Source organism: Clupea harengus, chromosome 4 (assembly GCF_900700415.2).
Source record: "Clupea harengus chromosome 4, Ch_v2.0.2, whole genome shotgun sequence".
In the NCBI taxonomy this organism is placed as follows: domain Eukaryota; kingdom Metazoa; phylum Chordata; class Actinopteri; order Clupeiformes; family Clupeidae; genus Clupea; species Clupea harengus.
In genome coordinates, this window is record NC_045155.1 from 7788829 (window position 1) to 7805699 (window position 16871).

General features: G+C 40.6%; 1 protein-coding gene across 1 annotated transcript; it reads right to left on the bottom strand.

Moving 5' to 3' along the window:
- Positions 1-52: 52 nt before the first annotated feature.
- On the bottom strand, positions 53-15517 carry cdh26.1 (cadherin 26, tandem duplicate 1). The gene is made up of 19 exons (XM_031565503.2): positions 15266-15517; positions 14093-14152; positions 13903-13995; positions 13553-13708; positions 13253-13400; positions 12672-12844; positions 12012-12140; positions 11716-11898; positions 11354-11628; positions 10078-10220; positions 9453-9683; positions 9039-9260; positions 8797-8927; positions 7128-7205; positions 6640-6711; positions 6187-6270; positions 3958-3990; positions 3638-3709; positions 53-1257 (listed from the first exon to the last, which is right to left on the bottom strand). Exons 1-19 carry the CDS (start codon positions 15299-15301, stop codon positions 1039-1041), a joined length of 2538 nt encoding a protein of 845 aa, XP_031421363.1. The 5' UTR covers positions 15302-15517; the 3' UTR covers positions 53-1038.
- Between the last annotated feature and the right edge of the window lie 1354 nt (positions 15518-16871).

Below are 16871 nucleotides of genomic sequence, written 5' to 3' on the forward strand. Positions count from 1 at the left end.
GAACCAAGAACACGTTTTATATATATTTTATTGTTTTTCATATGTGAAAATGGTATTGTTTTGAATTAGCAAGAATTAACCATTTTAGGACAACCTTAAAGCAGAATCACAATTACAGACGAGTACAGTAGTAGTTAAGCAGCCATATTTGACTATGCCCTTGTTCAAGTTAAAACCATGCAAACAACGCTGTCACACCTTTCATGTCATTTACACTATAAAGTAAAAAATGTTATATAGCTCTGAATTAAAAATGTAATGCATACAAAAAAAAAACAGTCAAACTCTATCTTATTCAATTATTGTTCTGCATTGCATGCGGCTTGTGCCTTTCTTTAGGCAGAAAACAAAGATACAAGCATTACAAATTATAAAAAGTATCTTTTCTGTTCATTAATGTCCATCAAAGGTGTAGGTTCAGAAGTTTTTTCTTTTGCCTCTTTTTCTTTTGACTGTCAACATGATCTTTTACACCTCTTAACCAAACGAGCAAAGGATACCAACCAGCCACAGAGCACATGCGTAGGGCTATTACCTTTGATATGAGGAACCACTTTTAGAAGGGTGGAAGAACATTTGTTTGTTCAGACATGTCATTCTACAGAGAGGCGTGTCTGGCAGAGCAGTTTGGGTGTAGATAATTGGCAAGGTCTTCTTATTTGGCAAGGTTCCTCTGGTGTTTTTGATGAAGAACAAGGTGTGTGGATACAGTCCAGTGGACTTGTTTGAACAGTGCACCTTCGGTATCGTGGCAATTTTTTTAAAACAATATCTTCACATACAAATGCATGTATTAAATCCAAAAACATGTTGTTGTTTGAGATTCTTCTTGTCAATCAAGGGCTTGAAAATTCCAGTGGCAGTAAATCCAAAGTCTACTTTCCACTTCATTATGGTCCGAATCAGATGTTAAAATGTACAGCATTACAAAAAAGAAGACCAAATTTATGGTAGATTTCTGGCTTTCCATTCCTTTTCTGTGCTCCCAGAATGTCCCCTGGCCACATGGAGAAGGAGCACTCCATTTTTCCATCTTTTTTAGAGCTCCATGTTTTTCTCCTGCATGTGCTTATCGCATATCCCGCCAAGGGCTTTAAAGTTCGGCCCCAGGTCTCGGAGGAAATCCATGCTTTCCTCTGCGTTGTCAAACGAGAGTTCGTCCAGTGACTGGCACCTACTTCCATTCCCCTCGTACGCAAACTCATTCAGAGAGTATCCTGGGTAATCCAACTCCTCCTCAGCAATCTCGTAGACTCTCTGAAAATGAAAAGATTGAAGAGTAGGCTATTTTAGCATTAAGTCAACCTTACTCTATTCCTGATCGATGTTGTAAAATATCAGTGATTCATTGCCACTACGGATGTTATTTCAGTCACATGCATCATGCACATTTTTTACGACTGTGATTTTCTTTTTCATTGGTGTCTAATTCATAAAACTCAGATTCAGTAGATAGTTCAATCCAAAAAATAATCACAACAATCCAAACATAATCACATGTAACCTGAACAAAGTGCCACTCTGTAACCTTGATACTGACATTTGGAATAGTGCTGACACTGACAGGCACAGAGGTATTGTGTTGGCTTTTATGAGCTAGAAGCAGAACAAATCCAAAAAGGGATTCCAGCCAGCAGCCAATTTGTAATCCTCTCAGTGTGCAGTTAGGGGGAAAAAAACAAATGTTCTTCGAAGACTGCATGGAACTACTGTTGCATTACATAGCGCTTCCAAACACCTCAGGAGGTAGTGCACAGGTATGTGTTTCAAAAGAAATGGAGGACTCTATCGTAGACAGATGATTTACCAACACTTTGGACTACCACATTTAGGATATTGACAATCCAGTTGAAACACTTTTAGGTTGTGCAGAGGATGCAGTTATTTACGTTAAAAGATATCTGGAAACTTATTTTGGACGCTTGAACATGAGTGTCTGTTTGCTGGTAGGACCATGTGTCATTTTGTCAAATCTGTGATACACAAGACTACCACTAAATATCCTGATTCTTCATATTATTCTGTATTCATTGTACTTTATTGTGTTCTCCATAAAAAGTGATTGATTGGAAGAGTATATTTATCCAGGTGTAACAGGCCAAATTAACACTCGCCCAGATTAGACCTGGGTATACTTTGGCCCAGGCCAGAGTATACCCCGGAGATAAACTGTCCTAGGCCAAACTATACCCGGGGGTGTAAAATAGCCTAGGCCATACTATACCCCTCCAGGCCAGAGTATACCCCAGGGGATAAACTGTCCCAGGCCAAACTATACCCGGGGGTGTAAAATAGCCTAGGCCAGACTATACCCCTCCAGGCAGGGCCGGTCCTTTCTATAGGCGACAAAGGCGGTTGCCAAAAGCGCCACCTAGAGGCGGGCGCCAAAAACTGCGTCTAGCAACAAAATAAATATATATACATATATATATATTTTGCTGGGCAGAGTTTTTTGCGCCCCTTCTATTTCTCCAACCAATATTTTGACATTAAAAAATATATTTAACATAAGGGGAAACTTGCCAAAAATCTAAAGAGGTAGGGGTGTTGTCAGAACATGCTAGCGCATTGATGGCTATGGGTCGAGTGTGGGTCGAACGGACAATACAAAATTGTATTAATTATTTTTTCGAAACTTGCATTCGCCTAGTGCAGTACATTCTTAATATCATTGGTTGAATGTTGCCCGGTTCTGTATCCCTCCTCCACTCCCTGAGATGCCCAGACATGCAAGAGACGTCCTAACAAACGTTGATGTTGTTATCAGTGTTTAACTTTGAACATTTATATTGTACCGAGGACTTGCTAGTCTTAGAAGTTGAAGTTTCAGGTCGTAGTAATCTTTGTGGAAGTCTAATATTTGTTCTGTTTTTCTGGTTGAAGTAATAAAAGTCTATGTTTTAGAGTTTTAGATTTAAGTCAGTTAGCTTTCTCACTTAACTTACCTGACAAAGCTAAACCCCCAATAAAATGTTGAAAAATTAAGTAATTCTTGTCACTCAACACTACTGATATCATAGGGGTATAATCTGGCCTGAGGGGGTATGAATTGGCCTAGGCCATAATATACCCGGAGTATAATCTAGCCTAGGCCCCTTTAACCCCAGGTATAGTCCGGACTGGGGGTATACTATGGCCTGTTACACAGGGTCAATTGGTCTGCTTATGCAGGCAAAAAGTAGTTTATCCATTTAACCTGTAGATGGCGATAGAGTGCCACCATTTGAAGCAGTTTGTTTCTTCTAGAACCGCAATAGGTGCTATGACCCTTTTGGACTGTAGGGTGTGATGTTTTGTCACTTTGGTGTCAGCTCTGGTGCTGTTTTATCAGAGATAATGTTACAAAGCTATAGTTAAAGTGTAGAACTTCGGGCCTTTAATTGCCCAGAATTTAGCCTTTTTACGAGATATAAATCTAAAGATTCTCATGTCAGCACTTGACCCTGAATGCTGCCTGAACCCTGAGACAGAGACAGTTTACTGGATATCTTCCACTTATCATAAACAGCAGTGAAACAACACTAAACCTCCTCAAAAGTTAATGAAGTAAAACATTTTAAAAACTTATGCTGATGACATATTTGGCAAACAGCACAACAGATTAGGACCCATTTCGAATGGTAATAGTATCTCTTACTCTGTCAATGTGGTCTGCAATGTAGCGATCAGAAGTCAAGCTAATGGATCTGGAGAATCCGTTCCGTCCGTTCTATGAAAAAGACAATAATTGATATGAATTACTGCATGAATAATGCAAATTACTAAAACACAACTCTATTCAGATTATATTTATATATTTTTTTCATTTTAGTACATCGTTAGAAACATTTAAATGACATAATAATGATAACAACGTTTATATGTCTCTGAGTAGACATGCATGTCGGGGCCACTAATGTCATTATTTTCTCAAGAACAGAGGAAAAGGATTAGATGGTGGGTAGTGTTGACACTTACTCTCATTGTGCTGGACCTGTTCCACGTTTGCTGCTGAAAAAAAAAAGAGCAACATTTGCTGTGATTCAAACAAAAACAATGCAACAGAGGGATCTAAGTGTGTGTGAGTCATGATATTTTTACCTCAAGCATATTTTAAATTCAAACGAAACCAGTTGCCCCGCCGGGGCTCCATTGAGAGGTAGCTGTCAAGCAGCCAAGTTCCCTTTCCCTTCCTCCTCTCCGAATCCCACGAGACAATTTGCCCTACCAAGACAGGCCTCTACCTGCCCTGCCCTGCCCTGCCCTGCCCCACCCAAGGCCAATTACCTTAGATCACCTGCACATTTTTATAAGCTATGATCTGTGTTTGCAGGGAGACTCCTGGGAGAATGGACTGAGAGACAAGTTCAAGCACAGTCCAACACACAACAGGTAAAGGCCCTAAGGCATTGTTTAAGGTTAAATGACTTGATCCAGGCCTTGGAACAGCATTAGTAAGACACAGGAATTTTACCTCCAGCAGTTCTTACACGACAACAAATGATCAGACATGATCATTTTATAACCTGTGAGAGTACCTGCTGGGCAATTCTACATGCCAGATCAAGTTTGAACCCATTCCTAGCTCTGCAAGTTACTGCATATCATGTTCATATCCTGTGACTATGTAAAGTGTGAGAGAGGGTGTATTACTGGCTGGAAAGAATCCTCATTATACCACATTGGGCTGGGTACATCAATACTCTATAGGTGGAGATAAACAGCAAGCCACTAGGACAGGGTGGAGAGGACAGTGCCATAGGGAAGCTACACTAACCATAGCTACAGCCATTGAACCATTTAGTTTAATTGTGAGTGAGACTGCAACAATCTAAAGCAATCTAATGCCTTGTGAAGGCAGAGGTCAAAGTGGTGGTGCAGCGATTCACATATAGCACACAGCAAAAGTGTGTGGTTTTTGAGAAAGGACGCTATCCTTGTTGTCATTGTGTTTCACAGCAATTCAGTACCAAAATGTTGTCTCGAGTTGTCTCTTGTCACAAACTGCTCACAACTCCACTACCTACTCTTACCAATCTGGTCGTCCAGATGAGAAATTAAATGATAACAAGGCTGCTGTGACATGGGCAATGGTATGTGTACCCTCTGCAAGATTACACAGACATTGCAACTTGACAAGCCCATGTTCAGTTCGTCGTCCTGACAACCAGAAAGGTATAGAGCTACCCAAGCAGCCTTGATACAGTAAAATGGAACTTGTAGTTTGAGATCCAGAAGCTACAAAACTTTCCGGGGTACCCTGTAGCTCTCTCTTCGCATCTCTACCATGACCCCTGAGATGAACAATTCAATTCAAATGTATTTATATAGTGCCAACACAAGGCGCTTTACAGAACCCAGTGCCTGAACCACCCTTAGAGCAAGCACAATGGCTACAGGGGGAAGAAAAAAACTCTCTGTTAATCAGGAAGAAGCCTTAAGCAGAACCGCGGCACATAAGGGGGGGTGGGCCTATCTGCTTGAGGCCGGCCGGATGGACACAGCCTGTTGGAGCTCCAGCAGGATTAATTCCAGACTGATTGGCAAAGGAGGAAGAACGCCTTATTGTAAGGTCTGTGTTCTGTCCTTGTTCGATTTCTGAGTTTGTCTCCCTTGTGTTGTCATATGTTTGTTCCCTTGTCTAGTCCTCGTGCTTCCTTGTTCCCGCTATGTGCTTTCCTATGTTTGTTTGTCTATGCCATGTGCCCTCTTGTCATTGTTCGTGTCTCCACCCCTCACCTGTTCCCAATCACCCGGTTTGTTTGTATTATTGGTTTCTCCTGTGTCCTGTTAATTCCCCTTGTTTAGTCCACCTGTGTCTCATTGTCTGCCCCGCCTTGATTGTTCTCACCTGTCGTAATTACATGTTACCTGGTATGTTCATTGTTTTTCCTCTGTGTTCCTCCTGTTTCCAGCGATTAGCGCTTCCTCTTTGTTAAAGTGATTTACTCGTGCTTCTGACATCTGCCTGTACAACGACTACTCTCCTGCCTATGTTTGGATTTGTTTGCTTACTCTTGGACTGCCTACCTGTGTACCGAACCCTGCTAGTAAACGATTATTCTTCACTCTACTGTTTGAGTCCTGCACATCACCACCCATTCGTAACACTTATGATAGTTAGACACAGTGTGAATGTGTTTTTTTTTCACCCCTGACCCCCACCCTATTCATCCAAACTTCTCTTGGCGAGGGGAGGTCACTCACCACGCTCTGCCCAGTGCTCCTTAGAGTGTTGTTGGCGAGGGAGGCCTGCTGAAATCCACTGGAGGAGTATTGAGTATTGTACTGCTGAAACAGAGAAAGGGAGGAGGGGAAAAGGGGAGGAGGAAAATATCTTAACAAATTGAATATTCAGGTTTGAGAAGTTTTCAGTTTGGTTTCTTTTGAGGATCCGCACGGAAGTTCTATGAATGTGCATTAATTCTGTCCGTCTCCATTTGTATCAACTAGGCTCGGTTTCTAAATGCTTCTAAACACTTCATGCAGTTTATATGTGTAGTAATCGCAGTGCCTTATATTGGCATTCACTAATTTACTATTCCTTTAGTAATGCCTTCATTACAAGGTTGGTTTTCAACTGTGGTAACTGAGCTTTAGTAGAACTAAGCATCCCAATCGACATTTCCATGCTTGTGCACTGGCAGGAAGGAGACTCACCACGGCTTGTGTCTGACTCCTCATCGTTTTAGTGGATTCATCCTGGAAGCTGTTGGAGGAAACCTGAGGAAGCTGACCAAGCCGACAGAATATTTTAGAGATCAGACATGACATGACCACTTGAGATCATAGTAAGCATCTCGGTTTAGCTGAACAGGAGCCGACAAGAGAACAGTGCATCGATAGATGTTTCTAAGGATCTTAGCTTCCAGGTGCTACTATTCGACATGCAGAAACAGGCAGGCACAGGTGGGAAACTGTAGGTTAGTGGAAGATTGATTTGTTGTTTGTCTTTTTAACCTGGTTCTGGTTTTCCATTGAACAAGCGATGAGTCATTGTATTTCATAAAGATTTATATCTGTCTTTACTGGAACTCAATCAACTTAATCAACTTCATCATGTTGTCACAACATTTACAGAACCCGGGTAAGAAAACAATGCATAACTGTACAAATGTGTGGCAACATGATATGTACTTCCTGCTTACTGATATGGCTGCTTGCTTCAACCCATCAGTGACTGTGGTGACATAGGTGGTGGGGCTGCGGGTCAGAGTTGGCTCAGCCTGAGGGAAGGAAAGGACTCAGAGTGGTGAGACAATCTGGTGGAGTTATTAACAAGCTTGCTATGAAGCAAGCATATACATGTAAATTCAGAGGGTGCCAAATAACTATGGGGCACCAAGTGTAACAGACCTTATTTCGTATACAGAAAACATTCTGTGCTACGACATGCATTCATTTCTTATGAAACCACTTAACACCATAATGCCTTTTTGTCCACGAAAAATGCATACACGTTAGTATTGTGTCCATGAAATATTGAATGCACTCATTTTGTATACAAAATAAACTTATTTTTATAGACAAAAGTAATTCTGTTAACATAAAAGATATCCTAGGCCAAAGATATTCATTATGTCCACAAACAGGTCTGATACATTATAGAAAGTATGATGTGTACGGAAGGTCTTTTGTCCATGAGTCAGCGAGTTACAGAGGGACTTCCGTCCACGAAAGCAAAGGCCGCTTGGACTTTTGTAGACATCAGTATTTTGCTCAAGTACAAAAGGAATTATATCCATAGGCTATATTACTGAAAGTAGGAGAAGATTGCTACTCATCTTGACACGAAAGGACTTGAAGTGAAGAGCATTATTAAAAACCTTGGTGTCTTAATCAATTGTGATCTCGGTTTTAACAACCATATGAAAGCAGTAACTAAATCAGCTTTTCACCAACTAAAAAACATAGTCAAACTTAGAGGCCTTATGTCAAAACATAATTTAGAAAAACACATTCATGCCCTTATCTCCAGCAGGGTTGACTACTGTAATGGTCTTTTCACTGGCATTCCTTAAAACACTATCAAACTGCTTCAGCTGTATAAAATGCAGTAGCTAGAGTTCGTATTACTCCAATACACAATATTACTCCAGGTCAAAGAATTGACTTTGAAGTACTGCTGTTTGTTTATGAATCACTAACTGGAACAGGACCAAACTACCTCTCAGACATGTTTCAGCAGTACACATCTGCTAGACCTCTCAGATCACTGGGAAAAAATGTGTTGATGATACCTACTGTCAGAACAAACATGCTGAAGCAGCTTTTAGCTGCTATGCTGCCAAGCTCTGGAACCAACTTCCTGATGACATCACAATGTGCTCCAACTGTAGCCAGTTTCAAATCTAGACTTAAGATTCAGCTGTTCTCAGATGCTTTTTCTTTAACTGGTCACATCATACTTTCCGCAATATATCAGAACTGTTATGTGGACATAATGAACATTCGATGGCCTAGGATATCTATTATGTGGACAGCCTTTTGTCAACTAAATGAAAAGTGCAACAGTCAATTCACTGCACAGCATGAATCATCTGTTTTGTTTTCAAAAATCTTAAAAATGTTGTGGACACAATGGTAACACTTTTGTGTTTTTCGTGGACAAAAGGTATAACGGTGTTACATGGTTTCATAATTAATTAATGCCTGTCATAGCACAGAATGTGTTCTGAATATGAAATAAGGTCTGTTATACTTGCCGTCCCATAAATAACGTGCCCTGTGTGAGACACAGATATGGACCTAGAGGTCAGAGGTCAGGAGTAGGTGTCACATTACTTGCAGAAGCAGAACACCTCAACCTGCACGAACCTTTGAGGCTGTGCCGCCTCCTTCCTCGTTGTACTTGATGAGAGTTTGATGCCCCTCGTCCAACAGGTTCACAGGCATGTGTTTGAAGCTCCGGCCCTCGCATTCGCACATGAAGCACAGTAACAGCAGCACTGCCGAAAGGCAAGCAAGGCAAGAATTTAAGAGAGACACCAAATTTGAATGCTTAGTGGATTACCAATGTGTGTAATGGAACATTAATGGTACCAATCAGAGAGACTCACACATCAGCAGCAGCAGTCCTGCTAACATGGCCCCAATGGCAGGTCCATCCAGCTTGGTGAAGACGGGGAAACGGCCGCGGCACTCATTCCCACCCCCGCAATCACAAACAATCACCTGGAACTCAGTCTCTACCACTTTGCCCTGCTGGTCCTGGATCAGCAGGGGAACAGAGTAGTTGCCATAAGCCAAGGCCGTCAGGCTGAAGAGGCTGATGTTTACACCTGCACAAGGGACCAAAACAGATAGACAGATTTGATTACTGATAAATTGTGAATGCTTTGTCATGTTCCTGATGAACCATACAGTTGTTCTGGATTACAATAATAACATGCCGTCAATGTAACAAATAAGCTTCATTTGACGCCTTTATTGCATGGAGTCTGAATACAAAAACATGGATCCACTTCACTCGCCTGTGGTTGGCTGCAGCCTCCACTTCTTCTTCAGTTCTTCCACATTATCACCCCCAAAAGAAAAAGTGAAGGGTCCCCCGTATGGAGAATCATCCTCGTCTGCGGCCATCACAGGCACCTGGTTCCTCCGACCGCACAGTATTGTGCTTTTGGAAATCAAGTATGGCAAATTATCATTGACGTCTCCCAAAACAATATGCACAGTGGCCGTACCAGTAGCGGGGGGGGTTCCTGAGAGACACAAATTAATGGATAAATCAAGGAAAATACAAATCCAGGTACTCTTGCTATTACTGATAAGATTAAGTTGACAAGATAAAAAAAAATTTCAAAGACAATATAATAGTGCAAGAGGAAAGTTTGCTGGTTGTTACAACTGGCTCATTGACTTAAACATAAACACCCACCAGACCTAAAACAATTCACAGTGATAACTGAGTATCAGGCACCTCCCACTGTCCTTGTGCCACCAATGCTATGTCAGCTATGGGGACAGGGGAGTATACCAAATTGTGGAGGCATGAGAAGATTTATTTTCTTCCTGAAGTTTGGCCAATTTTAGCATTTAGCTTAATTTATTTTCATAGGACACTGTAGAAGAAAACACAACTTTGCTCACACATACCATCATCTATGGCCAAGACTTTAACTGTGTAGATACTGTTATCGACATGTGACGACTCTCGATCCATCACTTTCACTGAGGTGATCGCCCCTGTCTTCTCATCAATGGTCAACCACTCTGCATGATCATCTATCAGTTCATACCTATAAACATTAATATAACAAGGGAATATAACATCAGACTTGACACAGGAAAAGGAAGACATCTTTGTATGACAACGTTGTTGCACAATGTTCTGATTCCCCTTGTTCATTGCTGCGTCATTGTCTGCAAAAAGAAATCTTGTACAGCGGCAGAAATGCTTAAAACTCAATTCTGTTTTAATACTGCCCTACCTACACTTCTTGACATCACTTACTGTTTATTAATTCATTTCTTAATGGTTTGATCACTGTAACTGATAAATATAATGATGAACTACATCAGGTATCAAGTTAGCTACCTTTTATGAGAGCCATATACTCTCTCAATGGTTGTTGGCCATAGCTAGATATTTTTCAACCATATATTCTGTGTGGTTATGTTGTTACTCATCCTTTTTTCCCCTATTCACCCTCTGCGATTTGCAATAGGCTATGCCAATGACGTGATTGCAAGTTTTTTGCATGTCTTTTAGGTAGCTAGCACCCTAGTTATCATTAAGGATTTCTTTAACTGACTACTTTTGCTAACCTCTTTAGTTAACTCTCTAGCGCCAGTGATTTCTAGTTACAAATCAGTGTTGTCTGTCATCATATTGTGCCCAATCTGAGCATAGAGAATATTCCATCTGTGCATCTGTGTCATTTAAGCACTTTGAGCTGCATTGTTTTGCATGAAAGGTGCTATACAAATAAAGTTTATTATTATTATTATTCATCAATGCACACTGGGGAAACATACTTTTCAGTGCACTAAAATATTTTTGATATTGGGATAGCACTGAATATGACTGATTTCCTAAGAATTTTAGCAATGGCCAGTGATCCATGGTTACATTGACACATCTACATCTATACGCATCTGTGCCTTTGAAGGACGTATGGGCAACTGATGAAAACTCACACAAACACAAACACACACACACTCACACACACACACACACACACACACACACACACACACACACACACACACTCATACAATCATGCCAATCGCCTTAGAGAAGAGAAGATGAGCCAGGATACTATCTTAGAAATGTCTTTTCTCAAGGCAGCAGGGCAAGACATTGCTCCTCTGATGCAACCATGCAGTGCCAATGTCATGTGGCTGCATACACTCTGACAACTTTCCTCACCTGATTTTGTCATTATCAGAATCCACGTCTAACACCTTTGGTTTGTAGAGCACCTTCCCTGGGGGAACCTCTTCCTTCTCAAATGCACGTTGAACTGTTTTTTCAAACATCGGAGGGTCATTGACGTCCACAACTTGGACATCCACAGTTACAGTCTGTAAGGGTACGATATTCTGTGGATCACCAGGAACCCCATCTTTACATACAAAGAGAGGCTCCTCATTTTCCACAGTCACCTCCAGTTTGACCAGTGCCGTCCTCTCAAAATCCTTCCCCTGCAGAGCATTACAGCAAAATGATGAGTCAGAAGTTCAGTCTGGATTCAAGTGGGACGAAAGTTAAATGTGAGTTGTTTGGCCTACCTTAACGACTCTTAGAACCCCTTCCTGAGTTACAGGGTCTGTTTCAATCATGTAGTTCCCTTCCTCATTTCCCCTCAGGATCTTAAAAACAGGTCGAGAGGCTGGTGTGTTGGGCTCATCCGCATCCGTCACCTTCATTCTCAGGATTTCCTTTGTTTCCATTTCTAGCACTGAGACAGAATACTGAAGCACGTACAAATCAATGTTTAGGTCAACCTTTACCTTGAAAATGAATCCCAGAATCTTAGCAGTAATTATAAACATTCTTTTGGAATGTTGGATGGTATGAGGCTTACAGTTGTTTGAGAGAAAACGGGCAGATGATTATTAGCATCCGTGATGTCAAGGGTGATAGTTGTCGTTGTAGACAGTGCTGGTACACCATGATCCCTCGCTTCAACAATTACTTTGTGTGTTTTATGTTTCTGAAGAGAGAGAAAGAGAGGTTTTCTTTAGTTACAAAACTCCTACATCAGGTCTTCATCATGACTGACATTCATAAACATTTGTAAAGGCTGAGTACAGTTGCTGACAATTGACATAAAGGCTACTTTTGTCAAATTGACATAGCACAGAAAGAGATCTAAAGTTGATATGGTACATTTACAGTCAATATAAGACTTTAATAGGTTTCAATGGAATAGCATGTTCTCTCATTCTCAACTGCTTATATACAGTATATAGCGACAATTAATGTTCTTTCATACAGCAGCAGTTGTTATATTATGCTTGGTCATTTCAAATAAAAATTCTACCATGAAGGGCATTTAATATTTGACTGCCATCAGACTGAACTTTGACATGCGAGGACTACATAGCACAGTGAAGAAATAGCGTTGGAGTAAAGTATTTTGACAAAATGTCCTCAGGTCATTATATTTTGAAAATGTAGGTATACAAAATATGTTACATGGCTAAAACATTTTTATTTTAGCTTTCCTGTCTGCATGACTCACATCATAGTCAAAGCATCCAGTGAAGGTCAGCTGTTGCATCTTGGTGGCAAACACTTCTTCTAAGGAGAACTTGGGAGAATTGGGTTCATGGGACACTATTTTCATTGTAATACGTGAGTTATCATTGTCCTCCTCATCATTGTCAAAAGCTTGCAGGTTAGCTGGCAGACCACCTGTAGTTTCAAGGAAGGAAACAATGAAGACTATTAAGTATATTGGGTGTTATTGGAGTTTTGCAGACTATTTATAAGTCTGCCATAGATTACCTTCAATTTAATAGCGAAGCCTGAATTGAGAAAATGTATTCTGGAGGGCATGAAAGGGTGAGTCAGAGATACTAAGAAGTTATCTATTTTGACACTCAGACACTTATTTCATTAGCAATCTCCTGAACTCCGTATTGGTTTGGTTTGGCTTTGGAAGGTCATTTTGGTTGTGTTTGACTTAATTCAACGGGGTATTCATGATTTAGTATTGCTACCTCTTTCTTTTAATGTCATGCATTTCATTTTATGACAATCTGTAATATTTAATTGAATAATAGTTATACAGACTTAAAAAAAGAACATTTCTAACCATACCTGGTGGCGTGTTCTCCCTCACAGAGATTCTGATGTTGGCGGGCTCAAATTTTGGAGCGTTGTCATTTTTGTCCTTTATTGCTACATCAAATGCCAGAGTTTTGTCTACTGCTACATTCGTTTTTTCATCCATAACATCAAAACGTATCTGCTCATCATCAACAGGAAAAACACAAACATCAGTGAGAGAAACTACAGAGAGGACGCACAGAGGCTTAGTAAGAAATCATCATGTTAGTATTTCACAAAATAAGGAAAGGAACTGGCATTTCACATTTGCCACTATGGTCAAAGACTTACATGAAAGAATTTATGTGTCTCTCTGTCGATGGCTTTGTGCACGCTGACAACTCCTGACTTTCGGTCGATGGTGAACACACCCTTAGGTTCCTCATTGACACCCGTCCCAGAAATCTTGAAATAGTGTTCTTCGCCGACCTTTTTATCATTGAACAGCTGCCGTGGATCAAATATGGCAAGAGAACACATCACAGAGCAATCCCACAGAAAGACCACATTTCAAGCCCATGCATTCTCAACAGATTTTGTAGCTGACTGAAGAGTCGTTGAAACGTCCAAAAAAGATGAGCTGTTATTATTAGCTGTCAGATCTGGATACGTCCACAGGTGTTACTATACTGGCACTGTACCTTTGTCGCCTCCCTTGGATATGGTCCAGGGCTTTCCTCTTCTATTTCAATAGTCGACAGGACCCATCTCCTCTTAGATCGATACAGCAGTTCCTAAGAAGAGGGATGCAACATTCTTACTATGCCAGTAAGAGAATAATATCAATGTCCAGGATGTTCAGGACTTCTACTGTATAGATGAGATACATACCCTCTTTTCTCTGGTCATTATGTGGCTGTAATTTAGACCCAGTCCTGACACCATGGCAAGCTAGTAATAATGAAAAATTAGAAAGGACAGCTGAAATTAGAGGAAGTAGGGCTTCTCAAGTGTTCAAGAGATTTATCCCCCAGTCTTTCTTTGCAAAACCGATTCATTAATGTCCGCAAAAAAGTATTTTTATTTTTCTCAGGCAAAGTGCACCATTCGAGCCAACTTGTTCCTTGAAGCACCCTTATTAAAGGTTTTGTGTCCGAACAAATATTACATCATATTCTGTAGCATTGTGGAAGATGGCAAAAACGTCCTGCTCCTTGTGTAAATCCTGCCTTTGTACTGAGGATTATGAGTATATTTCTCTTGCGTTTAGATTATGCTGGGCACTTGACTAACCTGTGGTGCCCTCTAAACACACGAGTCAAGCAAACTCATTCTGTTAATTTGTTATTGTTATTGTTAGATTACAAGCCAAATACAGGTGCGTCATTGTGATCAAAAAGGAATGTGACACATTTAAATCTCCTTGCACATCTCTCAAACACCAGGGTAAATTACGGAGGTGTACATTAAGCAAGGTGCCTAAAACCATCTGGTAAAAAAGGTGACTCCTGACAAAGGCTACTTTTGAGGACATGGTGGAAAAAGGCTTTTGGAACTGTGTTTTCTTTCTCTTTTATATTGCATATCAGCCATTGTTGAAACGTTGGAATAGCCATATATCATTAGTATAGAAACACGTCACAAATATTCTAAACTTCAACTGTTAGTGCTCATGTTCATGTTCACATTGACTCACTTATAATTCAAACACGGCACATTCAGGAAATCACTAATCACACATCTTTATCTTTATTTACTGAACTGGTTGAAATGCTTCCGTCACAGACTTAACTAAGTTCACCATCAAGCCAGTGATTGATGATAGAGGTCAGAAAATATAAAAAGTACAAGTTGTTTCTTCTCGCTGCTCTGTATGGATGTCATTGAAAACCTCTTTCCTTGTTTAACGTGACCCTTTGATTGGTTAAAAATACTTTTTTTTTCTATTTCAAAGGTCTCAATGCAACAAACTAAATTTGGGGAAGCATGTAAGCAAATATTCTTCAATGTGGCAGACCAAATATGCAAAGCATGAAGAAAGTTGAACAATCGCATGGTACTTACAGGCAGGAAGAGCATGAAAAGGATGTTACGCTTCATTATGATCCGTTCCTCTTCAATGCCAATGTTAAGTGTCAAGAAACACTTAAGAAACCTTGTTGATAAACTATAAACACCTACCCACAGTCCTCTCTGGCAACAGGGGCGCTCTACACTTAACTGTGACTGTGCGTGTCTGTAAGGGGGTGTGGTTGGATGTGTTACCTGCCATTGGTTTGCGTTATGAGAGCTGGTAAGGCCCTCAGGGGTGGAAACAGGGAGTGGTTACGTGGATCTCAGGTATCCAGTGTTCCGACACTCCTCTTTGATGGGTTTTAGTGTTGTTACTGAGGTAAACAACAGTTGCTTTCTTCAGGAACAGCTCCTATTTCTTACACTCTCTAAGATATCAACAACAAGAGATCAACAACAATGTCACTGACAGGCCAAGTTTGTGTGTTTCATATGTTTTCGTTTGTTTTCAACTGACACATTCTTTGCTAATTTGGCCGCAGGGTAATTCCAATGCACAAGGTCAACAGCCATACATTCTTCCCCAACACACAACCTGATCTCTGCAATGTCCACTATTAGCTGCTAGGGGTTTGTCAGCTAACATCTACACACTGAGATGGCGATGGGGGTGGAGCCATCCCCTTGAACAGGGTCTCATTAGAATTCAGGCCTCTCAGAGAAACAGGTTTGTCCTGTTTGCCTGCATGATGTCTAGCTGAGTTCAGGTAAAAGACCATCATTAAAGCCCCCGCTGAGTATGTGGAAAGAGAGAGAGTGAGTGTGTGTGCATACATGTGTGTGTGTGTGAAAGAAAGAAAGAGAGAGTGTTAGGTGAAAATTAACACTTAAGTTACCTCAGGACTCAGGACTGATTTTTTTTTTAGCTTTTAAAGCATTTTACCTAACCCTCACCCTTCACCTCAACATCAAATGATAAACCTATGCACCTGACTTTACCTCCAACATTGGTCCGTAACCTGAAGAGTCACAAAGACTGTGCAAGATTAACCTGAAAGGGAAGCATAGAAAATGCATTAGACTAGTTGCCATAGATACTAAGTACTCTGTTAGATACTCTGTTACAAAGGGTTCATTATCTAGCCTCACATGTATCATATTACCTGGCAGAATCTGTTGGATCCCTTATGCTTATCCCATCCCCAGTCTTTGAGGATAGTTTATAGTTCTGTCTAGACTTGCTAGTCTAGATCTGCTGTTGTTTGCTAACTGTATGACTCACACCTACTCTAAGGGCATAACAATGTAATCACTGCCTATCAATGTGTATGTTAGTCGTTGATTTATCTTGTCCTGGGTGTTACACTCCTATAGTCAAAGCTCTTGTTCATTTATACCAATTTATAGAACTTCAGGTAGTGTTGAACTGATTGGTGAAGTTGTGTGAATTTAGGATGCAGGACAAACATTCACGGGGTAGTTTCCACCTGTTTCTACCACTCTCATATATTGATTGATTGATCGGTTGATTGATTGGTTGATTTACTGATTGACTGATTGACTGATAGATTGTTACTGCTACATCGAGATATGTACATACTGAATCCGATTGGGTGTGGAAGGAGTTAAATGACAGAGAGATTGTAACCCAGCTAAA